Source organism: Sylvia atricapilla, chromosome 2, assembly GCF_009819655.1.
Source record: "Sylvia atricapilla isolate bSylAtr1 chromosome 2, bSylAtr1.pri, whole genome shotgun sequence".
NCBI lineage: Eukaryota > Metazoa > Chordata > Aves > Passeriformes > Sylviidae > Sylvia > Sylvia atricapilla.
In genome coordinates, this window is record NC_089141.1 from 99897002 (window position 1) to 99924928 (window position 27927).

Sequence of the window (27927 nt, forward strand, 5' to 3'; positions counted from 1 at the left end):
ATCCATTTGGTATCTCAGAGGAATTGTATTCATTTGAATTTTTTGATTAGAGAGTGTATTGCATTAGCAAATGATACTATTTAGTGAAGAGCTGAGCAAGTGCTAGGAGAAAAACCCAAAAGACTTCACTTCAAAATGTATTTTGTTCATCAACAAAATCCTTTCCTTGGATGTTTTTCGGTACAAATGCAATAGAAAATTGGATGTTTTATTTAAATGAAATCTGATAATGAAGTGATTTGTTATGGTACTGTCTGTCCTGGTAAATTTGGTGGTGTTGATACTGAGCAATAAAGTGATAAATGGGGTGGTAAGGCAACTTTTCAAATCAATGTAGTGTTAGGAGGATTGAAGGGTTGGGGTTTTTTAGCAGCACTATCACATATAATTTAAAATCTTTAAAATTCTGCAGTTCCAATTTTCAAATCATAAGAATGAAGAATAATGTTTCTTCACACTCCCTTGTCCCTAGTAGTAAGGCTTTAAATAGCTACTCCTCATCTAAGAAATCACTGCTGCACATTAGCATTAAGCTAACATGTAAGAGTAAACTATATTAATTACAAAGTTAATTTCTCTTGAGTGTAAGTTGATAGTAATCAGATGTGGGGAAAAAGACCCCTTGTGTGGTCCAGTTTAGGTAGGATGTGCTGTACAGTAATTTGTTATGTGCTGAAGGTACTTCAGATTCTGTGTTGTCAAGCACCATTTTTTTCCTCCCAATCTCATCCCTGTTAGGAGTACTAGGAAGAGCCCAGGAGCCCAAACAAGTGTAGCCCTCATCCCTGAAGGAAGAACACAGGAAATGTGTATAAGGCCAACAGCTGAGAGAAACATGCTTCGTATCAGCAGCAATTAAAACGGATGGGCAGCATCATTGGAACCATGGGGTGCAGCAGCTCTGTAGCTGACAGAAGGTCAGAGAATGGTGAGTGTTGCCTTTGTCCTCAGGGCAAGTGGTTGTTCTCTCTCTAACACCAGAAGAGGATTGCAAGGTAATGTTTCCCACCTCGCCCAACTCCTCCTCCTTGTTGTCAAAATACTTGTTCAGGGAAAATTATTTTCTAATTATTTTCTTTATAAAGCTGTGCATAGCTTTTAGATGAGGTCTAAAAGCTGAGGTCAGGAAGCAGCTTTAGACCACTTTGAACATTGACAGATTGGGTTATAAAAGATTCACAGCACCTGGGACAGAAGCTAAATTCAGAGGTGTCTGCTTTCCCTGTCAGTGGCAAAGCTTAGGGGGTAAGGTATTGAGTGGGACCTTTTGTAGCTTTTCACATCACAGGATTCCTGGGCAAACCACCCCAATTTCCCTGCTGTTATGTGACCTCAATTATGAAACAAGTGTAATAAAGCAGAACTATTACAATTACTTCAAAATCAGTTTTCTGGCCTACCAAGTGCCTGGCCAGACAATTACTGAGGCTGTCAACTGAAAGTCTCCACAGGACCTGGTTAAATGTTCAGTTAAACTAATGGATCATCACCATCCTTTTAATCATACCCCACCTTGGTATGAACCCTTTGCACGGGCAAGTGGGTTCCAGGATTTACTCAGACCTTTGTTCAAACTCTTTGTGTTCTCTTTCAAGATTTTTCATTAAAGCACAATTTATTGGTCAGCAGAGAGCCATATTACATGGTACTGTGCATAGTCTTAGGACATTATTATGCTGAACAGCCATGGTTGTGAAGGAAGGCTCTTTTTGGCCACCAAGCCAGGTCACAAGTCACAGGAAGCTGGTGACTTAAGAGCAGGAGCACTTAATCATGGCTACAGGAATGCCAGCTGACTGGTTTGAGAGCTCTGTGTATGCTACTACACAGCAGCATCAGTGCTATGTTACAGCAGTGAAAGTAGAATGGAATCATCTGTGTCCCAGACCAACCTGTAACTGGGAGGCAGCTCTTCCTCTTTGGGTTTGCATGCTGTGCCTACAATGTGCTTTGCAGGACCTTGGGGATGTGCTAATTGGGAATATTTCTGAGTGTGTAAAAGCTTGCAGTGGGCATGAGGAGCTGTACTCTTTCTTGATCAACAACTATCAACACATATTGATGTGGGGCTTAGGATTTTGTGTGCTTGCTGCACTGTGTTTTGTCTTCTGGAGTTGCTGAGTGGTTTCCCTTCTGCTCTTCAACAGTACTCAAGTGATGCTGAGCCATCATTCTATCTGCAGCCTGAGGCTGTACATTTCTCTAATGCATTAATAGCATGAATTTAACAGATACTTGGTGTAGAGACCTACTGGAACCGATAACAATTTCTTTTAGAGATGCAGTTTAGCCTAGTGTGAAAACCATGTTCTGATTCAGTCCTGAGAACAACAAGAACAACAGTGCTGTAATAAGTACAATTTTAAAAAATGTAAGCCAGGAAACATTCTGTTAGATTTGCAACATTAACCACAGTGATTGATATGTATCTGTCTTATGTGATAGCAATGGAACTGTGCCATGGTAAGTGCTCAGGACCATTAAGCAGCCCAGGAGGCTTTAATGGGAAGTTTAATGGCTCTGATGCTGGAAATCCGTTTCTATGCTGGTGATTGTGCTTTGCCCCTTAGGTACTCTTCTAAACAGAAATTTTGGTGATAGCCTAGCTGTAATGTCTCAGGCTTTCAGGTCTATAGTGGTGAGGACTTCCAGAAAAGACAGAAAATAAGAGAGATCTCAGAGTTTTTGTAGGGTCTGAAGGATGCTGTTAGTCATTTAAGGATCACATTTCCTTCAGACAGAAGGATTTTCTAGGATTTTCTAGGATTTTCTAGCAGTATCTACAGAATGAGAGGCTTTCTGGATTTTGGTCTTGCCTAGACTTGAAAATTTTACCACTTTAACTATACTGTATACTCATTACATGGTAAATTAAGAAAATAACATATTGTTATGGCATCTGTAAGTATTTTTATGAAAATGCTTCCTTAATGTTATACTCTTTTAATAGAATCATCTTCCCATTAATATTTGTCCTTATCTGCATAACTATCAGTAAGAAAAAAATCATTCTCACTCAGGTTCTACTCATCCTAGTATAAAAATTCCTGGTATTTTTGATCATTTGCAATGACTGACTGGTCTAAACTGTTGTCCCTGTAGTACAGAGCTTTTCTTTACTGTTCTGCAGTGCAGGACAGTGCCCACCCCAGGACCTCTTTCTGCCACCTGATGTTTCTCTGCTTAATAACTGTATCTGAGCAGTTAAAGGAATGTGATCTCTTTGTGGTATGAATGAGGCCTAAAGGCAGCAGGCTCTTTCCTCCAGGCTGCAGTCTTAATGATTTGTCCTTCAGTGAAGTTTCCAGCAGTTTTCCAGACTGAGACCATAGTAGACACAACTTCTTAAAGTGCTGAGTGGAATGTATATTCAGCACATAGTCTAATATGGTCTTCTGGCATGTTCCATTGAGTTTTTGGGGCAGGTGTTCTTTTGTTAACCAAACTAGCTAAAACTATACCTCATTGCCTTTTGGCCTGTCTATTTAAGCAAGATATTCCACCCTTCAATACCATTTGTTACATTTTAATCCTAGGATTTGAATTTTGCTGGCTTGCTGATGCAGCTCTGCAGGTAAAAACTTTCTGGTAGAAGAGGCTGTTGCAAATACTGTTATTTCATAGTTGTTCATATCACAGTTGCAAAATCAAAGCTTTTTACTGCAGCTTGATAAAGAAATAAATTGTTCATAGGCCAAACTGTTCTTCCCTTCTTCACCTTTCCAAAACCCATATAGTGCCCATCAGCTGAACATGACTGACTTCTTAGCTGGGTACTGTCTTCAAGACAATTGAATGGGGAAGGTTACTAACTACTTAGGCCTGAGCAAGTCAGCTAGCCTGGGATCTGTGTCAGAAGACAGAAAAAGTGAAGACATCATGTGTTTTTTTCAGTCTCACTTTTACTGGGTTTCATCTTATTGTTGACTGTGCACAATGGCCTGAATTCATCATCTGATGGCAAAATTCTACCAAGGAAGCATGCATATTTTCCTTGTGGATACCCTGCATCCAAGTGTGTTCCACTGCTTTCTGTTTTGACAGTCATTAGAGCTGCGGTCCTCATCCAGAAGTGGTACCGCTTCACGATGGCCCGGCTGGAGATGAGGCGCCGCTATTCTCTCAGTATCTTCCAGTCAATCGAATATGCTGATGAGCAGGATCAACTACAGGTTTGTAACCTTCCATCCTTCCTACACAAGCAGGTATGTTACCCCCAGGAATGTGGTTGCACAAACAGAATGGGTGTGTGGCAATCACTTCTACAAAGCTCGGTCTTGTTTAATAAAGGTGTTTCCCTGCCTGACACATGAATTAAGTTGTGTATATTCATACACAGACATACAGATGAATGTAACTACATAGGCATCAGGACACCATTCTGCCCATACAGCATATCTAGGGTATAGATTTCTGTATAGCAGCTCTGTTAGCTAGGGATTGCAGGTCATTTACTATGGGTGATCTTAACTGTCTGTGAGGCAATATATGTGCAACAGAGAGATCAGTGTTTCACCATGTCAGCTCAGGCTTCCTTTAGGGTCAATATAGGAAATTTGGAAGTTAAAGGCCTTTGTCTTCGTCCTAGCATCTGCGTCTAAAGTCACTTCACTGCATTGTGGCAGCTGTCTCTATTGACTGTGAAGTCTAGGCAACTAGTCTGGGTGGTGGGCAAGATGAATTACATCCAGAAACATCAGCAGCACTGAAACAGCCCTGAAACATTTTATGTATTCATGAAGTGTCAGCTGTGAATTCATTGCAAAAAATAAAAGGGAGGTATTTTTATAGTAGGACACAAATTGTGTCATTTTTGCATGTTGATACTATGGGAATACACAGTAGTGACTTATATCCCCCTAAATGTGAAATTGCAAATAATTAAGGGAGAAAGATGTTAATGCTTGTTGGATCACCTAAACTGATCAGTGTGTTTGTTCTTTTCTTTTTCATACTCAGCTATCCAACTTTTTTACATTCATGCTGGATCATTGTAATCATCCTGATACAGGTAAAAATAAAAGTAATGTGGAGATTGTGTTTGAAAAACTTGATGTGAGGAAAGTTAATCTTCATAATCTTGTGTTATTTACAGCCTATGCCACGTGCTGAGGTTTGATGTCCCAAATACTGAAATATGAATTTGATCCTCTAAGTGTTGACACTGCTCACTATCTACTTAGTGATCAGAGCAGTCAGTAAGTCAGAACAGGTGTCTGTTGTCCTTATGAGAATATTCAGAGCTGCTCAGAGTCCTTTCTTGTATATTATTGTCCTTCCTACAGAATCCAATTTTCACAGCTTTCTGTGCATGTTTTCTTAAACTATGAGATGTGATTATTCAGAAAGATTGTGTTGGTTTAAGGCAGGTATAATCAAAGAGGTTGTTCTTTCTCCCCTACCACCTACCACCTCTGGCAGTTTTGGACCACTTTTTAATGTAATTTGTCTCAGATTTCATTGTAACATTATCAGTATGTGAATGATAAAAAAGGAAATAAATTTAAACTGCTGGAGATAAATCTTTAGAAACCATCTCAATTAAGCTTCAGTTGTTCAAGGAATAACTTTAATTTTGGAATTATTTTGGGATCCTTGGACATAACTTAGTTTTGAGCTAACAGAAGGACAGACAGAAAGTGATTCCTAAGTCCAGAAAACAAACATGACTTCCCTGAACAAATTCAGAATAGATCTAATCCCAGCAGAGTTAAAAATGAGGCTGTCCACTTCTTATTGCATTACAAGAGAATTCCTTTTCTCTTTCATCTGCTCTAGCCACGAGTTATTCCAATTAAAATTTGCACAAGATACTTTGATAGCAGGATAAAACCACCATCAAAACCTTAAGTGGTTCAGTGTTCTAATGGCAACCGGTAGAAATTGCAATTTTTCTCTCTTAAATACTTTAAAGTGCCTAATGCTCTTTGTGCGCTGCAGAAAAATAAATTACATTTGAGTCTTGCTCCAAAGTCAAGGCAGATGATACAATAGTCCTCCCTCTGATTTTTTTTCTTCCCATTACTGCCATACTCTGTGAAAAAAATCTGCTTTAGTCATTTAACTTCCTGGGAAAGAATTGGCAAACTCGAAGAAAATCAGATACTGCTCACTTCATCTACTTCTTCATGCTGATAGTGCAGCTCTGTTTAGCTGTTCCACCGGAACGGGAAAGAAAAGGTAGTGCTAGGTCTGAGATTTGGCAAAATATTTTTAATCTCTATTTTTATTATACTATTAAAGTGAAATTTTACATCTGCTGGTTGTAGATATGATTTATCCACCTTTATTAACTGTGTCTGCTGACAGAAGGAATAAAGGTGAGGTGTCTCAAGTGACTAGCTAGGGCTCAGGACATTGCAGAGCTGTTCATGTGCAGGTGGAGATCCCAGCCTCACCTGTGCACAGGTAGGGAGATGGAGGGTCCTGTGGGCTGGCCCTCGTCACCACTGCACAAGTGACTTGTTTCTTGGTCTTGTAGATATTGGGAATTGCAGATGTGGTTAAGGCTGAAACACATGATAAAGTGTAATGCTTTATGGTTAAGTGTCCCTTTGTCTTGCAGGCTTAAATCTTCCATCTTTTAGGACTGATGTTGTTAATATTTGATAATTGCAGCAAAGGCTTTATTTTTGTCTTGTTTTGTTCCCCTTTTCTATCACCATGTGTTACAAACAAAACAAAAATTCTGGTGTATGTTTAATAAAGAGATGGCCAAGGCTGCCTATGCAAAGGAGCTGACTTAGATTTTTTTTTGAGGAATTGCATATCAAATGTGTATTGTGTGAGTTGTAGTTATTTTGTCCAGCTGCTGGCTGTGTGCATTCTTTAAAGTTGATTGCTTGCCCCTGGAAGTGACCTTTGCAGCAATCATGTTAGCACCACTGATGTAAGTAAAATCAGTGCTGAATAGAGGGATTATTAAAAAACTGCTTCCACTTCTGCTGAATCACCATCTTAAGATGTGAACCACAGTGAATGTAAACATAACAACCAGAGACTTCAAACTGACTTTGCTATTCTCAAGCATTTTCTAAAACCTGCAATTCTCTGGCTTTTTCCTTTTTTTTTTTTTTTCCATCAGTGTGTGCTCACTTAAATTAGAATGATAGCATATGGTTCAAAAGCTGTCTCCGAGAAGACAGTAGATAATATTCTTACCAAAGAATAGGTTGACTGTTCTCCTCAGTATGTGATAAGAAAGTTACCTGAAACTTTTGTGATCTGTGGTTTTCCTTACATTATAAACTATTCAGCCTCCACCATTAATCTTGTTACTTTCCTCTTTTTAATGTTTTTTTCAGATTATGTTTTTCAAAGAAAGAAAGCAGCTGCCATCTCATTAACACAGTAGTGCTTTTGACGTGATTGTTTATCTGTTACACCCTAAAGCTTTTTTCATCCTCTCATTCTCCTTAAGATGTCAGTGTAGTTTGTGATTGGGATATTACATAGCTGAGTGTCTTGTTCTGCTTCTTATTAAAGGCTGTTTTGCAAGGCTGTTTTTGGGTTTGTGGAAAATAAGAATAAAGCCCTTTTCTACTTTATGCTTTTCTCCCTCATTTCCTGAAAAAAATCTTCCTACCTTCTCAGGTTTCAATGGAAAGTTCTCTGGTCAGAGAAAGCTGGAAACTGCTTTTCCAGCAGAAGATGACCCATTTACTCACTCTTTTATGGGCACATTGAGGGTGAGAAGACTGCAGACACATCCTGAGAAAAATGGTGGGACTGGGAATCTAAACCTGTTCCTCTCAAGGTCACCAGGGCACCTCCAGGAGCCTTCCTTCAAAGGAGAACAACAACAAAGTGTTGTTTCTGCAGTTTCACTCCCCATGATGCTTCCCTTACAGCTTTAACACCCTTCCAAGATGTTTTGCACAGAGTGATTCTTGCAGTGGGAAATAAGTTATAGCTGCTTGCAGTTTGTAGCACCAGGAATGGTGTGAAGGAAGAGATGTTTGAAGCATTTTAGAAACGTCCTTCCTCTTTGTAGACTCAGTGTTCATTTGGCTTTGACCTGAGGGCTGTGGATCAGCATCTGGCTTATGTAAGAGCATTTTTAAGGAGTCAGAGGTATTCTCAAGTACCCCAGTGGTCAGGCTGAAGGCACACAGATGGTGGCAGAGAAGTGATTTCAGAGCTGCAGAAGTAACTGATTCCCAATTACCCCAATAGTGAGTACATCCTTGGCAGTGGCAGCTTTGATGTGCCTTGAAAAACTCCCAAGACAAGGTGATCTAGGCAGGAGAATCAGTTCTTTGGGCTTTCTGTGGCCAAATTGACTCCACTTAGCTCTGGGTGTTTGTGTTTAACATGGAATCCGGCTGTAGGGTAGTTGTTTTGGTTTTGTTAATAGTGAAGGCTCAACTCCCTGAGCCTGGGCTAGACGTCTGGTGTCAGAGTACAAAGCAGGTCATTGCCTGTGCTGCCTCTAGTCAGTGAAGAGATGCAGATGCTGGCAGAGGACTGTTTCATTCTGTCTTGACACGTGTGCCTGAACCAGGCATGCCAGGACTTTTAATCCCTGTCTTTCATTATGAACTGAAGGAGCCTTGACAGCTTCAACTAGAACAGCAAAGTGAGGAGTGCTGAATCCTTCAGAATCAGTCCTGCATAGGGCATGTGGTGAGCTGGGGTATTTGCTAGACAGCGTGGTGATTCTCCAGGCTGCATTTGGTCATCCATCACTGACTGTTCAGAGATGGAACAGTCATGCTGTGCAGGAAGAAGCCTTAAAATCCAGCTGAAAGACAGCCTGAGGAGCTATAAGCACACTTTAAGGGTAATGGCCATGACTGGCATTTGACAACTCATCCAGAATTGGAAAATGGAGTGTACTTTGCAGAAATATGCCCTACAGGAAAGAATTTGGTTTCCTGGCCTGAACATGTGCCAAAATGGAAGTGAGCCTGTGAGGAAGGCGAGTTCGTGTTCAGAGGTGAAGTGATGGATGGATGGCCTACTGTGTGCTGGAAAGGAAGGCAGGAGTAGGAGCAGGCATGGGCAAGTGTCTGCCTCTCTTGAAATGCTGAAAAGATCGTGGACTCTGAAGGAGTCAAGTCAGATGAGGACAGCTGGTTAGAGCAGGCAAGAAAGGGGGCATTTGAGTGGTCTGAGGAGTTGGTTCTGCAGTTGCCTCCTTCTTGGGAAATAGGGTGCAGGGAGAGATACTGTCCAGAGGCCAGCTGCTGAGCTGGAGCAAGAATTGGTGCAAATGTGCTTGTCTGGTCACTATGTGAGAACCAGCAATTTCAGTCCATGGTGACACTCTGGTGTCCAGCCAGACAAAGCTGTAACTGTGGTGGAAGACTGCAAATCAAACTGCACTTGGTCAAAACAGTGAACCCTGAGCACCTTGCTGTTACTTGATGCCTTAATCCATTTAAAAGGCTGAGTATAACGTTGCATTAGCACTGAATGTGCTAATCAGCTCACAGCTGAAGTGCTGATAGTAAAAGGAGACTTTTTAATATCCAGAATACTTTTTTATCTATTTATTTCATTTATATGTATTTTATCCAGTTGCAAGACAGGTTGGCCTTTATGAATCTCATAATTTATAAAGCCACAAGCTGGTTTTGGCTGCTCTGAGTTTTGAGTCACAGCTACAGGTCAGCTGTAAATCAGCAATAAATAATACAGCTACACAGCTGTAAATAATACATTTTTATTTGCAGTTGCAGAAAATCAAGGTTACAGAAAACCTAACTGTAGCCCAGTAAAAAGTGTTTACAACAATCATCTCCCAAGAGCAACTCTGCAACAGCATCTGCTAGAACACTTTCATTTAGGGCCTGGTTCTCTCTTTTAGAATAATGTATGACCAAGACAATCTGCAAGGAAAAAACGCTGAAATCTGCTGATCAGTCACTTACATTTCAAATATTGGGTTGAAGCAATTAGCAGTGCTCCTGCTTTCTCCATGTTCCAGGAAAATTAGAAGCTATGCTCCACTTTCACCACTCTGTTTTTGTTTACTTTATTTCATCCAATAGTTTTATGGCAGCCACCCAAGAGCTGGCATTGTTTCCTAGCTGTATCAGAAAGGAGTGATTTGCAGTGTGCTGTGAATAAATGTAATTTTGTTGGTCACTTTTAAAATAATCACTGAGACCTGCTGGTGTTTAAGCAAAAAAATTTAACTGGAAAATAAAAGCAATAGAGTGAATCTTCAAAACCTGTATTAAAAGTGTAATACTGAACTTTAAACAGATGATTAAATGATCATCAGTCATTAAATGATCAGCCATGACTTTTGTGTCTCCTTGTATCTGGGGGAAGGAGAAGGAAATTTGTACCAGGTGATGGTTCTTGTTTCCTGTGAGCAGACTACTCCACAACTTCAGTGCAAAATGTTTTGCCCCCTGACCACACTACCAGCAGCTGTCAAAGAGTTTTTGCCTGCTTTTAACTTTGGTTTAGTCTTTTTTTCCTTGTTGTGGTGGATTAGTTGGTTGGTTTTAGTATTGTAAAACAATCTGAGGAGACCTGGAGCTTTTCCACTTTAGGAGGCAAGAGTCAGCCACTGTAATACTGCAGCAGTTGAAGCAGTTACATTCAACCAGTTTTGGCCATGCTGTTACAGCTCTGTGGGGGACTGGTGGAGTTTCTACATTTTTGTTTTCCTTCTATCTTGTTCCAGTTTCTCAAATTTTCACCAGCCCTAGTGCTCCTCAGGTGGTGGATGAAGACTTATGTTTAAAAGAATTTGAAAAGAAGATTGCTGTTCCAGACTCCTATTATGGACCACGACTCTCCTTCCCCCTTACTGTTGAAGATGCCAATGCTCTCCTTCATGCTTTCAGGAATGAACAGGTAATTTGCAACCAGCCTTTTTTTCTTTTTTTTTTTTTTAACTTATTTTACATCTGTCAAGTTGTAGTTCCACAATCCAATGTAAGGCTAAACTGGTGCCCAAAGAGATACTTCACCCTTCTTTTACATCTCGTTACTTTTCCCTGCTAGCCCAGTGTGATCATAAATGTGCATGGTAAGCTGCCCTGGGAAATTGATCTGGCTGTAAGCTAACACAGTAAAATCAAAAGCAGACAGTTCTCAGACAGATGAGTTCCCACATTTGATTCACTACTTTGCTGCATGACCACCAGGCCTGGCACTCGGAAGGAGGCAGGGACTAATGAAATGAAATGGGAGCCCTTAGCAGCTGTAAGACAGGGGTTCTCAGTGAGAGTGCAGGACTGGGGAAGGTGTACTAAGCTAAAATAGGAACTCATTATCATACTTTTATGGGTTAAAAGCGTTCATTTTTGATCCTCCATCTTTTCTCCCCCCACCTCATTCTTTTAGAGGAATTGAGGTGTAAGGGTTAATCACCTCGTTGCAGGGTGCAAGACTTCACCATAACAGTGCAGTGACTATAAAGCATTGCTAATGTAGCAGAACAGAGTGATGGCACAAACCTCTGGAGCTCAGGCTGCAGCTTCCAAGGCACTGAGGAGGCTGTTCCTCATTCTCTATATTCCTGAGCAAGCCCTTTTGTTGCCCACAAGCTGAGGGTGGAGCAGGGAGGCATTAAATGGCACAGCTTTGTTTGAACTTGTAATTATTTGTGCTTAACAATATGCTGTATAAAAATGGCAAGGGTCGACATGCTTTTTAATTTACTAAATAAGAATATTTTTCTCCAGTAATTTTCTGTGGAGGCTGATTGTAAAAGTACCAAATATAAAGCACATGATAAATGAGCCAACCCCGACTTCACCTTACTGTCCACTCTCCCTTCATTTACTATGGCTGGCGTTTTATTAAGGAAATGGTTGTATGTAATTGGCCTTTTTGCTTGCTTAAAAACATAAATCTTGAAAAGTCATTCTGTAGCTCATCTATCTCCTCTAGCAAAATTCCTCAGATTTCTGTTAGAATTAAAAGTTTTAAAAATCACCAACTGACGAAATTGTCATAAAAAACATTAGAAGACCAGAAGCTTCAGTGTTGCATTGTTATAACTTCTTCACTGTGAAGAGGAAGATAACCCTTACCAAGGCAGCCCTTACTGGAGTTTTCTTATCACTGTTTTTGCAATTTGCTGAAATATCATTTATGGCCTTTGGGGTTGTTTCGTTGTTGTTGTTGACTTGTGTTTTGGAAGTTGTGGATTTTTTGTTGTTGTTGTTTGTTTGTTTTTTACTCACACCTAGAATGACATCCTTTTAATTTTTTTTCCCCAGTTACTTGAAACAGATGGCCTTATGCAATGACTCTGAGTGCTGTATCTTATCTCTTCCGAAAAACAGGCAGAGTAGAAACAGTACAGTATAAATGAAATGGGAAAATCTGTAAAACAAGTTCAGTAAGGGCTCCAGTGATGTCCATTCACCGGGAAGCAAATGCAAAGCTATTAACACTCCTAACTCCCAGCACTAGGCCATACAGTCTGTACTTATGTTTGGAGGTCTGCAGGATAAATACCCTTGGCAGTACATTTGTGATGTTAATAAAGCAGACAGACCTATTGCTAATTTAAAGAAGTCTTCCTTTTCTTTCTGCTTTTTCTTCTCTCAGCTGCTTCATGCCCGCTATGTACTGCAGCTGCTAAGTGAAACCAGGAGGGTTCTCAAGGAGATGCCAAATATCACCCATCTTTCAACTTCCTACTCCAAGGACATAACTGTCTGTGGTAAGGTGCCAGGGAAGATAACTGCTTTGGGCTATGGGTTGATATTCTAAGTGGCTAGAGAATTATACTGACATTTCCAAATTTTGCCATTAAAAGAAAGTCCTCCATGCCCTTTAAAATTTTATTTATTTTTATTTATTTTCGCCCACAAATGCATAAATGGGAGCAAACAAAAAAGAAAGTCCCTGAGTCATAGTAAGTATATTTTAAGAAATTCCCTCACCTCCTCTTTCCTGTTCTTGTTTAACATTTCTGAATGAGTCAGTATTAATTCAGCTAGCACTACAGTGCAGCTTAAATACTCCTGCACTTCCACCTCTAAAATGCCACCAAGTATTTTGATCACTGGCTGTTAAGTCTCACCTCTTTCTCCTCTCACTGAGAAAAAGACCTTTCTCAGTAATGAATTTAATCATAATTTACTTCATAATGATTTTAATGAGGGTTTAATATGGGTGCCAAAAAAGACCTTTTATTGACAGCATGACTATCTAGAATAAATTGAAATTATAATAACCCCTCATTTCTAGGGAGACCCAAGAGGATGGATAAATCTTTATACAACCAACAAATTAGTCTCACAGAATGATGTGTCACACAATAAAGAACTAAAAGCTCTTTGCCCATCTATTTTGTTGTACTTTTGTAAATTATGGATAATGGGATGCAGTATCCTGACTTGACACAGAATGCAGTAGCTGCAAAACAGAACAATAATGGTGACATAACTCTTGACATCCATCAGTGTATACTGTGTGTAATGGTAAAGTGGTATAAGGGAGGTACTGTGAGACATGCAAAATAAATAATGTTTTTAAAAATGTGGTTATGGACCTACTTTGATTGCCAGGAAAAGGTTTGTTTAAATGAGGTTTTGTATAAACAAAAATTCATTAACCAAGCCAACGAGACCCCTTTCTAAACCAAGGAAACACAGATTCATGTTTGTTCACAACACAATGTTTTCTCATTAAATAAACATTCCTCTTCATATTTGTATTGCATTTGCACTATGTAAGCAGCATCAAAAGGGATTCCTCTCCTGTACTGAAACTAAAAGCTTTTGTCACCAGGAGCCTCTGCAGAAGACTGATAACCCATTTTTAAGGATAATCAGTCCAAAATGTTGATTTCCTTAAGGTATCACTCTCCATTTCTTAGAATTTCAAATTAATAATGCAGATTAAATATATACCTGAAATGTTTGCATCCACATATGTGATGAATATCTATCATAGCTTGAAAGATCCCTTAGAACAAATTCAGCAGGCTCTTAATTAATCAAAAGTTGCACAGAAAACATACACATATAAAAGTCAATTCTATTTTCCTAATCATTGGTGGTAAAAACATATTATCATAAGATAGGTTTTGAAACTGTTCTGCAGCTTTGTCTCACAGACATGAGAAGGTTGGCTCTGCATGAAATGCAGTCAGGTGCACAGGGGATCTGTGCTGCTGTGATGCTTTGTGTTGGGGTGAAATCCTCCTGCCTGTTCCAAACAAACCTCTCAAAAAGGGCCCAGTCTGTCATTCCTGTGGCCTTAGCATTGAGGCACACAGGTGTGGACAGTTCTTGATACTCTCCATCACTTCCTGCTGGTAGTAATCAAAACCTGTCTCTATTCAGTTGTGCAGTATAAAAAGGGCTACTTTGGTAAATTTAAGCCCATTAGTATGTAGAAGTCTATTATATTTCAAAATGTCTTTTAGTGGCATTTTGTGGGTTTATATACATAAGGAAAATATGGGGAAAAACTTGTTAGGTCCAACTAATTCCGGTTTTATAATTCAGGTTTCTTCCTCCTCTGTGAGAAAATTTAAAAAAGTATTAATGTTTTTGTTTCCTGTAGGAGATTTGCATGGAAACCTGGATGATCTTTTGCTGATATTCTATAAGGTAAGTGGGTACTCTGTGATGTAGCACTTTCACCTTATGAATTTTTATTAAGGACAAATATTACGTGTGACAGTTTTATCACCTTTAGAACTGCTCATGTGGTGTGCATACACCACACACACAAATCCTGGAACAATTTGATGTCTTTGTCAGAGCTTTTCCTTCTTCATAGTCTCCTGCTTACTGTGAAGGAGATAGAAGAGATGACTATTTTTCCGAATGCTAAATTGCAGCATGAGCCAAAACTAAGAGGACTCCTTGCAAAGTCTCCAAAGTTCTGCCACTGTTTAAAGTTCCACATTGACTGAAGTTTGTTAAAATCAGGAGCTAAATGAGTTCCTGATGTAACACTACACCATGGATAATTTTGACACTCAAGAAAAAAATGCAGAAGCTCTCATTTATGCCTTCCACTGATACCTACAGGTTTTTTGGTTTGTTTTTGGGTTGGTTTGGGATTTTTTTGTTGTTTGGTTTGGGTTGTTTTTTGTTTTGTTTTGTTTGAGTTTGTTGTTGGGGTTGTTTTTGTTTTTAACAGGAAACAAGAAAGAGTGGTGTTTAAAAGCTTTTTAAGCAATCACATGGTCTGCACAAAATAGAAGTACTTTGGGCACCCTTTACATATCCTTTTTATCATGCTAAAAAAAAATAACTCTGTTTTACTGATGTGTAAAACAAATTAAGCTCCAGGCTAGCTTTCCCACAATTGTATGTTTAGCTGAAGATGCAGGAAATGTTGTGTATTTAGTTTCACATTTATCTTCAGGATGAATTACCACCTTTGATTGAGCAGGTACTCAATTTGAGCTTTGATTTGAGCTTTGATTTGAGCATTCCGGAGGCAAAGGGTTTGTGTCAGGTCCTCACACATTTGTCTGCACTGAATGGAGACTGAAGTGAGCTAAACCAGGTGTTTAAATGATGTCATTCTCCCCCTGCTTCCAGCTTTGTTACACTTCATCTGATACTTGTTCAGTGTAAATGTGGTTGTTTTGCCCAAGTCCACACCTGAAGTCAGTTGAAGTATAGTTAAAGTATAATAAACCTTTTTATAGAGTCCTCCTTTTCTTACTGATCAACTATCTTTAACTAGTCCTTGGCTTGCAGTCTTTTAGTTGTCTAGCTCTCTTTTTAAAGCTGGAATAAGAGTATGATACATATTGGTTTCCTACACAGAACCTGGAATGGGAAATATAACTATTTGGGAGATAAATGCTCAGATATAGTTATATTTAAACTGCAATCAGCCTGCATTTTATTTTTTTGGAGTAAACAGATGCCAATTCTTCCCTCATCCCCTCTCTAATGGATGCTATAAAGAAAAAAAAAAAAAAAAGGGCAACTCTCATCCTAACTGCAGTAAATGCAGAGCCAAAACTCCCACTGACTTCAGATGAGAGACAACATCCAGTTGTTCTCTGTTAAACTTCTAGGGGAGTCCCTGCCATCAAACCAAATAAAATGGGCAAATGTTTTGTCATTTCAAAGTAGTTGAGAATATAGGGAGCATATGATAGAGCTGATTAGTTATTTAGAAGCAAATTAAATAACACTATTTTCTGTCCCCTCTGAGCAGTTTACTCAGTTGAGCAGTGAACCCATTTGGCTTCTGGGATCCATTTTTTTCTCGTTCCCAAACTCTGTTTCAGTTGGAAGGGATTTCATCCTCCGAGTTGGTACAAACTACTGTGAACAAGAGGGTGCAGTCCTAAACAATGCCATGGGAGTGATCTCGGTCTGCACAGGGCTGAAATGGATTCTGGAGGCCTGCAAGCAGACCAGGCTTGTCACTTCCACATACCACTCTCAGCAAACACACAGAGCTGGCAATCTTCAGCATACTGATACACTGCTACACCTGGTTTGTAATCCTTACACCTGGTTTGGCTGAAGCTAAGACACTTTTTTTTCCTCAATAACGAGTTTGTAAGTCAGTCCATGCATTAATCTTTATTAAATTAGAGCGTTTCCTGATATTCCTTGAAACACTTGAATTTTAAATTATGTATTGCTAAGTTAGATTGTTAAAGGTATGCTATAGATAGAAATAGCCTGAAGCAGTAGAAAACGCCAACAACAAACGGAAGTTAATTAATCACTAACCCAGGAGATACAGTAATGATGCCCAGCAGCAAGTTGCTAATCATTAGAGGGCCCTGTTTGCCTCTCTGACATGTTAGAGGCTGCAACAGCCTTTAATTTAGTTTTGCTCTCATTGTTGGTTGAAACCAGAGAAAATGCATGAGTGTGGAACAAAACTGTAATGTCACATTGAAGTTGGAAGTCCAAAGCAAACTTGTTTCAAACTCCAATTGTGTGTAAATTTCTTTTCCAAAAGAAGGGTGATAGAATCTGGAGTGCTCCAGTAGATGTGTCCTTCCATGAAGACTGCAGTTAGAGTGGTTGTGTGTAGACTCACCATCTGCTGGTGAATTCACATGCCTATTGTTTTTAAGGCAAAGCTTTTATTTATTTATCTATCTTTACAGAAACTCCTGCTGAGTTTCTGCTGTCTGTTCCACTACTGAAATCCATCCTCTCCTTTCTAAAATCACTTTAACCCACTGCATTAGAAGAGTCTCATATATTGCCACTCCTGTGAGCACAGAGCAATGACAGGCCCCTTCTAAGTTAACTTGGAAAGGGCTCAGGACAAGCTGTAGCAAAATCCAAGGAAGCTCAATTTACAGCAGCCAGGATGGAGAGAGACCAGGGTTCACTACTGCATCCTAACATGAAAGCACAGGACACTGATGGGGGAAAAAAGGTATTCTCATAAGGATTCAAATGATACATTTCATCGAGTCCCTGGCCACATTTATTGCATCCTGCAATAAACCCACTCAGGCAGAATAGCAGTAATGCCATAGGAACACAAGAAACGCTTGACACTGACACTGTAGATACATTCAAGAAGTGGAATGTCTTGCAATGCTGCCAAACCTTTTGAGAGTGGCTTCCACAGTTATAATGTAATTTTACAGATGTTCCATTGATATTTCTTGTGCATATCAATTGAGAAAACAGAGGTTTCCCTTTTCTGGCAAGTCAAAGTTGAAATACTATTTCTGATAGTCATGACTGGAAATGATGAAGCTACATATAGGTGGTGCTATATTTTCTGCAAGCTGATAACACCATTGATGTGTTGGTAATTAATCAAAGAAAACATACCATCAGTTCAAAATACTTGTTTTAATAAGTCATGATTTATAATAAAGCATTTCTCTGTATCTTCAGGGGAAAAAAAGGTAAGAAATACCTGTATATATAACCTCTCTGGTTTGTGAGCTTTCAACTATATCTTGGCTCTCAAGAGTAAAATTCAAGTAGTGCTTTCAGGATTAAAGCAACTGAAATTAAACTTTTCAAAGTTCTGTCTTACAGATTTTATATCCTCTGGACTATAGTCCTTCTCAGGAGTTTTGGAAGCATACACTGCAAACAGTGGAAGCAAACACTGCAAAATATATGAAATCCATTCCAAGTTGTATCAGAAGATAATTTTTTGTGTATTTCTTATCTTCCATTCAAACTGAATTACTCCCTTCTGTTTGCAAGTGCATAATTTCCTGGCAACAGTTGCAATAACAAAAACGTATATTTTACTACAAGACTGATGTTCCTCTTGGTACCTTTCAATTTAATTTAATAGGTAGAGGAAAGGATTAGAGATGGCATTGTAAGAACAGCCAGAGAGGTCCTCTTTTCTTTAATGGCTCAGGTTGTCTCATATGAAGGGTTTTATTCTAAGTGGTGGAAATAAAGAAATGCTGCATTTTAGATATCTCTATTATGCAGGATTTTTTTCAGAATTTCTAGCAATGGGATCTCATTTAAATGCTATTTCCTTTATTACAGTAGCATAGTAGCCTCTCTAAATGCCCCCTTTTTTCTTTCTGCAGAATGGTCTGCCTTCGGAACAGAACCGCTATGTCTTTAATGGTGATTTCGTCGACAGAGGGAAAAATTCTATGGAAATACTTATAATCCTATTTGCATTTCTTCTTATCTATCCCAATGATTTACATTTGAATAGAGGAAACCATGAAGACTACATCATGAACCTGAGGTAGATTTTGGGGGTGGGACAGGTAATATCTGGCCTTTCATAGAAATATTTGATCTTTTGAATGCTACTTTAGGCACTGTGACACCCTAAAACAATAATGTTTTTTTTTTTTTAATAAGTAGTCAAGTGTAGCTTTGCCTTTTCAGCGTGTGTGTGGGGAAGGAACATCCTCACTACACACACATATTTGAATGAGAATCATGTCTTGTCTTTGATCTGATCATGATCCAGTGAAGTCAGAGGGCTTAGTGCAGCTTCCAGAGTATCAGAATTGGGCAAGGAGGGATAGAAGTATGTTATTTTAGTTAAAGCACATATTTAGCAAAATCTGATTAGTTAACTTTGAACTAAGATTTCACTTCTCTAACACAAGGGGCATGTCAATATCCTACCCTCTACTCAGAGGAGCTTCATTAGTTGGAGGTGTCAGAGCAGGAAAGCTGACACCCTGTTCTCTAACACTGACTTTTGCACTCAGCTGTGCAGTGCAGCCAAGGGAATGAGCACAGCCGGAGGCTCTGGCTGTAGTCAAAGTGTGACTTGGAGACAAAAAGCACCTCAGAGATGTGAGAACTCCTCAGTCCTACTCCCTAGAATTATAAGCTGCCCTGGAAAGTCTTTGGGTGACTGACTGGTGGGTAACCTGCTGTACCCCTTGGATCATTTGATGTGTGGACATAGGATGTATTGTTTTCACACAGGCCTCTTTGTTAGCACCTGGGTCAGAGGCCCATAGGCAAGTACTACTAATGATCCACAAAAGAGAATCAGTTTCACATGATAGTTACTTTTTCAGCACTTAATTGAAAACACCTCAAAAACAACAAATGTAAACCAAGATCAGTTACTTAGTCTACAAGGTAGGAAAACTCACCCCCAAATTAGCAGACAATTTTGACTAATGTATTCCTGTCTATCATGCTTTGCTTTGCATTTTGATTAGCAGTGCTGCACATTGGTAAACTTGAAAGCTGAGTGTTGTGAAAATGCCCCTTGATTAAGGATATCTTGGTGTTAAAAGAATGAGGTAGCAAAATCCTTGTCCCTTGTGGGGGAAGAAACATGACAGTTGGATGAAGCTCTGAGCAATCTGATCTAGTGGAAGGTGTCTCTGCCCACAGCAGGGGGCTGAAATGAGATGATCTTTAAGGCTCCTTCCAAACCAAAACATTCTATGCTATGATTCTATGATGATTTGACATTTAAGACAAAAACTCTCTGAAGGTTTTGTGGGAATTTTTGCCCATCATTTGGTTCCTTTGGAGTCTTTCTCTGATATCTAAAAGGTAGAGCTGGCAAAAAGGCCTCCTAATAATTATTGGGCTGGATTCTGTTCCATCTGTTATGTACAAGAAACCAGTTTAACTCAATTCTCGAGAGAGAGTGGAGGAAAGCACATTTCAGCTGAGGCAAGATGGAATGACAGGTGAGAAAGGGGGTAAACACCATAGGAAAACACCATAGCACAGGAAACCATGCAAAGGGGCACACTGAAAACCAGTTCATGATGCTGTCCTGTTTTCAGATACGGCTTCACAAAAGAAGTTTCGAAAAAGTACAAGGTAAGATTTCTCCTCCTTCCCCTATATTTTTTTGTAGTCTTGCACATTTAAAATGAAACCTGTGTAAACAAGAAGACTTCAAACCAGTTTATTTAGGTAGCAGGGAATTACTTAAATGATGTAGGTGAAATTATTTTGACCTATCAGTGGAATAACTGACAAAACAATTTTTAATGCTAGTCTCTTACACCCAGAGATCTATGGGATGAAATAAGTAACATTTCTAAGATCTAAGGGGTGAACATGAAAGAAAAAAATAAATGCTACAGAGACCATCAAACAGCCCTGAAGTCAGAACATGTTTGTCAGGGTTGCCGTTCAGGATATCACCTGAACAAAACTGTTCTTATAAACTGTGCCAGACAATTCAGCAAAATCTTGAACTTAGAAGCAACAGAATCTTCCAGAAATGGGATCTAATGTAAGGGCATATTTTACAGGAACACTGGAAACAGATTTTGTGTCTTCTGCGAGATGTTTTCAGCTGGCTTCCCCTTGCCACTATAATTGATAGCAAAGTTCTTATCCTACATGGGGGGATTTCAGACACCACAGATTTGGATTTCCTGAATGCACTTGAGAGAAATAAGGTAAGAGATCATATTCATATGAGGGTAGTTTTGTTTTCTTTTAAAAATTTTGTGGTAGAAATGCTAGGATCAGGTCGTTTGTATTAGGAAAGGAAATGGCAGCAGTATAAGGCATGTAAGAAAAATAATAGTCCAATTTTTCTTCAGAATAAGGGCTTAGGTAGGAAGGTTGCAGTAGGTGTTCAGAGCCAGTTGTCTGGCTCTCTGCATAACTTGGGTCTTTTGACCTTAAAATAGCTAAAGCCACTTTAGATGCCTCCTCCTGCAGTGATGACACATTAGCCAGAAAGTATGAAAACTACTTGATTCTTGGGCATTTCCTTTAAACACTTTAGAAATCAATCTAGCCATTTATTTCCAGCCCTGCCTTTTTTCCTGGGGCTGTGCTTCTGCCATCTGTTGTGTGGGGGAAGTTCTCCACCTGTGAGGTGCTCCCTTGGCAGCAGCTGAGCACTATATATGTGGGAGAGCCTTTCCAGAAGGATCAAAATGCAAGAACTGGCCTTGATAAAACAGAATCTATTGCTTTTTGGGGATTTAGAAGACAGAAATGTTCATGTTTTTTTCTGAAATGGTGAGCAAACACATATCTCTCAAATCAGCGGAAAATGGTGTGGGATTTGGTCTCAATTTGGATAACTAAATCAAGATGTCTGCTTGTGATCAGGATGCTGAGACTCCTTACAGGCAATGGAGATCCAGGAGATCAGGTGGAGGTCATTACTTAGGCACATGTCTCCAGGGCTGTTCAAGGAAGTGCCCCATTGGCCAGGGATGTCCCCTCTGGCCCTTGCCTGCCTCTGAGGAAAGTCTTTCTTTAGGTCCCCTCCACCAGTCTCCTTCAAGCCAGACTTGTGTCTGCCCCCCTCCACTAATTCACAGACATAGTGGAGCATCTCAGATGGCACAGGAGACCAATGTTTGAGCAATTTAGTGTACCCTGTCGTAAATGTCTGTAGAATTTAGAGCTAGTTTTGTCATCCTCATATTTTCTAAAGCAGAAATAAATGCTTTGCAGGATAGTCAGTTTTTTAAGTTTTTTTTAAAGATATGAAATAGGGCATGAATACTTCTGATGATTGGAGTCTAGGCTCTGTTGGCTGCTCCACTGTGCACTAAAACTGAGTACCTAACCACTGATAGAGGTGTCCTAACCATGAGCTGAGTTCTGCCCATGCTTTCAGCAGGGCTCAGCTCTGCATGTTTCTGATGCAGTATCTGTGAAATGCAGAATTAACAGGTCAAAGTTGCTGCCACAGGAGAATGTTGCTAATGAGACATGTGTGGGCCACAACCCAGGGCAGTGTCACTCAAGGCCAAGTGATGTATTTTAATTGGTACAGCTGGCAGCTGACAGGTTTGAAATACTGGTCAGTTCACTGGCCAATAACCCTGTGCTGTGCATTTTGTTTTGAATCAGCCCTTTCCTTTGTTACAGAGTAAAATCTGGGGGTCCATGGACAATATATGTTTTATTGGTGGGTGGGTTTTTTTGGTCTGGGTTTTTTTGTTTTGCTTTGGGTTTTTTGGATTGGTTGGTTGGTTTGGTTTTGAGGTTTATTTTGGCTTTGTTCTGAAATAAGCTAGTATGAGAGAATTTCAAATGAGAAGACATTCCTTGGAGAAAAATCCACATTAATGGTCACTCATGGAACCATAGTGTACCACTCAAAAAAAGCAAATGATCATGCATGTTGGAGGAGTTTGATTTAACAGTGTAAAGCCTGATGTAATATTTCATCAGTTTCACTACTGCCTTCCTGATTCTTGGTTTAATTTAGCCAAAGTAACCAACAGCGTGGTACTGTGTCAGAGCAGAAGTGAATGGAGCTTCACCTTCAGTACAATATGATAAAAATTGGGCCAGGAGACCAGCTCCCTTTAAATGCCTTTATAAAAATTCAGCTTTTAAATGGGATGCTCGTGGGTCGCCTGCGCCACCGCCGCTCCCTAGCTGATGAGTGACCACGGAGGAGAAGGTCGCTCCTGCTGCCGCTCGGGCCGCAGAGGCGGGGATCCAGCCTCACGGGAAACTCCCAAGGTCCCGCTTTTGGCTCGAAAAGTCCGGGGTGTCACTCTGGTCCAGTATCTTTCAAACTATGGCAAGATAGCGAGAATTAGTCACAGTTAGCCAAATACTTTCCCTACCGGATGGCACTGGTCCGGTGTCCAGGTGTTGCTTCGGCTCGTTGTTCTAGGACTTTGTCGATCCGAATCCCCCTTCCTCTTTAGTGAAGTATGCTGGGAGCCTGAGTGATTTCCATACAGGGCGGTGTTGGTGAGTGGACAGGCAGGCGAGGAGTTGTGAAGGCGAGGTTGAAATAATGTAACGAACAGGCTGGAATGAGGCGAAGTAAGCGCCTTGACAGACAGGCAGGAACAACAGGGGCTTGGCTTAACAAGAGAACATGGAGGGTTTAGGGGATAGGGGTATGCTATTTAAATTACAAAACTATGGGATTTACAAACCGGGAATATAAGGCGTTGGGGTAGAACTAGGATACAAATTTTCTTACATCTTTTCTAAATAACAGGTTTAACATTTTCTAATTTATCTAAAACAACCACTAAACAGGATTTCTTGGGCCTTTATTTCTCTCACAATATGAATATATATTTTGTTTCTAGGCAAGCTGGGCACTGAACTGTCTTCCCTGAGCCCAGGCTCTACCTGCTGTATAGTGAGACCTTAAGATTGACTGTGTTTGGAATGAGTGTGTGTGTCTGGATAAGAATATGAAAGCAGCTCTGAAGAGCTTGGTTACTGATAGGTATAAAGCAAAATTTCTGCAAGTGACAAATAGCTGCAGCTTCTCCCAAACCTGTGAATTCAGGACATTATGAGAGCTAACATTAGTTGAACTCTCAAGGAATTCTGAGTACAGGAAACATGAGCTGATGTGCCTTTCAGCCAATATCTCTGTATCAACTTCTGTTGTTGTGATGGTAACTTTTTTTTTTTTTTTTTAAAGTTGAAATCTTTGATGCGGCCACCAAAGTCAGTGAGAGACAGACAAGAGCAAACGAAGAAGAAGATTCCCACAACCAAACCCAGTAAACACATTGCCAATCAGCACGCTGCAGGGAAGACTCAACACATCTCTTCATCGGGCTTCACTGAGCCTTCAGGCTCAAATGTGCCTCCAGACCCCGCCCTGAAGGAATGGAAACAAGTAGGTGAAACCAAAGACGCATTGATAACAGCCCCTCCGGCACGAACTCGGCAGGTGTTCTGTTCCGGCAGGGTGTTCATGCGTCTGAGGGAACTGTCTCTTAACAGGAAAACAGTCACTCTAAGGAGTATATTAGATACCTACTCCTTTTGTTGGGTGCTTGTTGTAGACCTCGTAATAAAGGGCTTGGGATTTTATATGTTCCAAGTAAAATTCACCCACTGTTTTCTCTTCTTAGCCCTTAGGAGGAGGAAACTGCTTAGTAGGAAATGGGTTTGCCTGCCCTCGTGTGGTTGAATCAGCTGGTACATAAATGGTTGTTGGTTTAAACAGGTCAGACTGCAGTTGTTGGTGAGATAAAGCCTTTTTTTGGCTGTGCTTTTGGCAGCTGAATGCTGATACAGCCCAAAAAAGCCACCCAGCTCCTGAGACCTACAGGCAGATTACTCAGAAGTGTGAAGATTTTGTCCTCTGGCTGTTCATCTTGAATATCAGAGCCAATATAGAGTTTTTGTTATACTGTCATTTAATAAATTGTGACAATTTGGAAAGCTTAATTTCTCTGAAAATCTGATTTCCCAAGATACCTATCTGACCCACAAACTACCATAATGGGCACAAGCAAGGCTCCTCTTTCACCCCCAAATCTGACACCGCCCCAGCTAATCAAGCATCCACTAACATGCTCACAAACATGAAGTGGAATGTGTTAGTGCAAAACTTTCCCAGAAAAGTTTAAACAAACACATTTTCAATAAGGTTTGCTACTGACTAGAATTAAACCATGATAATTCATCTTCATATCTGAACTCTGCTAAAATGCTAATATGTAAAATGTTGGTTTGAAACACAATCTAACTGAATACAATAAATCCAAAGGCAACTCTTGTCATGTTTATAGCCGGTAAAACCCAAGCTTAGGTAAAACCACTGACCGGTATGGTTATCCAGTCTGTGCTGGGAAATAGAAATTGCCTCTCCTACCTACATGTGAAGAAGGCAGCTTTTGTTCTCTTTGAAATAGCCCTTCATGACCCCAGGATAGGCCTTGGGAAGAGCTTATCTCCAAACAACTTGAGGGGATGAAGCTTGAAGTAGGAAAATGTTCCTGATGCACCTGTCCAAATCTGAAAACCTCAGCTGTGACAGGAGGTACATTGCTGAAATGATATTTATTCTGAAACAAAAAATTTCATCCAAAATCTAGATAATGTTTCTTAAAAAGTAGAACAAAAGTCTCAACCCAAAAGAATACGCTCCTGAAAGGAAGGAAAACCCCCAAGACCTATGTGTTAGCTCAGATGTGTTTTCTCCCTGTACTGGGGAGCTTTTGCTGTGCCCAGGACTTTAGACAGCCACAGAATATCAGTCTTCCCCTACTATCAGTCCTCACTTGCTTGAGTTTGCTATTTACAGATCCTTGACATTCTGTGGAGTGATCCAAGAAGCCAAAATGGCTGTACACCAAACAAGTGTCGAGGAGGAGGCTGTTACTTTGGTCCTGATGTCACTGCCAAACTGTTTGAGAGGTATAATCTGAAGATGCTCATCAGGTCTCATGAATTTAAGCCAGAAGGTTATGAGATCAGTCATGACGGGAAGGTAAGAGGCTTCCATGTAAAGTATAATTCTCCTGTGAATTTCACAGGAACTTCCACAGTAGATTTGTCTCCAAAATTTATTGTAAAAAAAGAGTCACATTGTTAAACTGCGTTTGGGGGAACTCTGCCCTTGACAGATGTTACAACAAATTACTGAGTTCCGAGTAACAGAATTCTTTACAGCTTTAGGGAGTGGGGACCAATTTATTACTTACATGAAAACAAATGGACATCAACAAAATCCCCGACAAGTGTTGTGTGTAAATACTGTTCAAGAGATGCTCTAAGGCTCTAGAAACCTTTAACTTACTGATTTCTCTTCTGGCCCTGCTTTCTAACATGCTCTATTGGGAGGCCAACAAGAATCCTGAAAACCAGGTCTCTCTTAAAAAGGTCTCTCTTCTGTTAAACAGCATGTTATATCTTACTGCTCTCTGAAGTCTGACAGGTCAAAACTAAAGGCCCAGAGCTCTGACTCAAAAGGCAAGAGCAATTTGGTGAATGACATAGTTTTACATGTAGACACATAATTTTGTAACGTGGAATTTTTTTCTCAGATCAGTTTCAGAACTAAGTGTCAAGAAGAGCTGTTGAGGCCAATGCAGTTTCTTTGTTTCCCACGGCAGGTTATCACCATATTCTCTGCCTCCAACTATTATGAGGAGGGCAGTAACCGGGGCGCTTACATCAAGCTGAATCCCGAGCTGACCCCTCGGTTTGTGCAGTACCAGGTCAGCAAGTTCACGCGCAGGCAGAATCTCCAGGAGAGGTAAAGCTCTCTGCTGCATGCAGTGAGCGTGGGCTCACCTCACATGTGACTGTGCCTGCAAATCTAGAGCTTGATTGAATAACTGAATAGGCATCCATTTTCATTGATTCTCACTGGTTTTCTGTTTTACAGTTTAAAAATTAATACAGTAGACAGAACATGTTCTAAGTGCTTTACTTGGTTTCCTGAGAAACTCCCAAAGGCAATTAGGTGAGGTAAGCAGTTAGAACAGAATATTGTCAGGAACTCATAAATGGCCTGCACCTGTCTGCTTGAAGGCTGCAGTGTTAATCTGGACAAATCCTGTTATGAATTGAGTCTCAAAGTTTATCACGACAGCTTTGCCATGCCTAGTAGTGTGGTCAGATTACTAAAGGAAAGCAGCTTAGAATTACCTGCATAAACTCAATTATCTCATAAACTCAGATTATTCTTACTGAGCATTGTTGGTTTGCTTTGGTTTGGGGTTTTTCCCCCGCCCCAAATGTTGTCTTACGTTTTAGCGCATCTTGGGTCATCCTACTTAAACATACTTGGCCCTAAACATACTACATGTTAAAGGATATAAGAATTTTATGAGTGTTGAAAAGCATAAAATGCTAGAGGATTTTAATACTTTAATAATCTGCTGATTTTTTTTTTTTCCTCCTAGGGTAGGTACAATTGAATCATCTGCTTTAAAGTCCTTACGGGAGAAGATTTATGCTCACAGGTCTGAACTCACCAGTGCTTTTGCACAGTATGATGTAAATGGCACAGGTACTACTTACTCTCTGTCCAGTTGCCACCATGGGGAAAACAGTTTCCGTGTGTGTGGGGGGCAGAGGGGACAAACCCCATGGAGATGAGGCCTGGCTGCCTGCCAGTGTCAAGCTGAGGGCAGCAGAGGCTGGTTGACCTTGCTCTTCATGACCCCAGAGGAGGATGGCCTTGGGAAGGGCTTAGCTCCAAACAACTTGAGGGGATGAAGCCTGAAGTAGGAAAAAGAAAACTGAAAGACAGGGGAAAATAAGGGAATGATGTTTGCTGTTGGGTAAAGAGTTTGAGCAGGCAAATCCAGTTCCAGAAGCTCAAAGGTCGCCACCACCTTCATGTAGGAGCATCTTAAGAATGTGTCAGACAGGGAACTGGGGTCCCAGGTGAGGGGGGGGAATGGGTCTCCTTCTGAGTCTGGGAGGCACCTGAGGAAGGTTGCCTGGCTATGCCTCCAGCAGACACACACTCACCCCTCAGCTGAAGAAAAGTCAGTGCTAAGTTAATAGATGAACGTTTATGTAGAAGCAAGAAGTTGATTTCTGCCACAAATACAACTTTTCTTTGTGATGGCTTCTCACTTGACTGTGTCTTTACAAGGGCACTCAATAACGTGATGTTGTTTCTTTGGCCACTGAACAGCTGTTCCACGTATTTCTGTCTGGTTGAGTTTTCAGCCACATGTCACTCTAATTGCAGCTCAGCTGAAACCTGAAGTGGCATAAAACTCTTCATGGCATAATCTGGCTTTCTCAAAAGGTGTTAAAACATGCTGAACATCATAACAGCATCACAGCTTTGTGGCTGGAAGGGACCCCGTGGAAATGTCTAGTCCAACCCCACTGCTCCTTTGTTATGAGGGCTTTTAAC

The 27927-nt window shown here is 40.3% G+C and overlaps 1 protein-coding gene across 1 annotated transcript in view; it reads left to right on the forward strand.

The window, feature by feature from the left end:
- The first annotated feature begins 735 nt into the window (after window positions 1–735).
- The window catches only part of PPEF1 (protein phosphatase with EF-hand domain 1), a 30274-nt gene continuing 3082 nt past the window's right edge, over window positions 736–27927 (forward strand). The window contains exons 1-13 of the mRNA XM_066313933.1: window positions 736–928; window positions 4045–4172; window positions 4960–5011; window positions 10643–10815; window positions 12523–12637; window positions 14491–14537; window positions 18443–18609; window positions 20135–20171; window positions 20612–20761; window positions 23734–23934; window positions 25351–25536; window positions 26162–26304; window positions 26957–27063. Coding sequence (XP_066170030.1) covers window positions 865–928; window positions 4045–4172; window positions 4960–5011; window positions 10643–10815; window positions 12523–12637; window positions 14491–14537; window positions 18443–18609; window positions 20135–20171; window positions 20612–20761; window positions 23734–23934; window positions 25351–25536; window positions 26162–26304; window positions 26957–27063 — 1570 coding nt within the window. The 5' untranslated portion in view covers window positions 736–864. The remainder of the gene's footprint in view (window positions 929–4044; window positions 4173–4959; window positions 5012–10642; window positions 10816–12522; window positions 12638–14490; window positions 14538–18442; window positions 18610–20134; window positions 20172–20611; window positions 20762–23733; window positions 23935–25350; window positions 25537–26161; window positions 26305–26956; window positions 27064–27927) is intronic.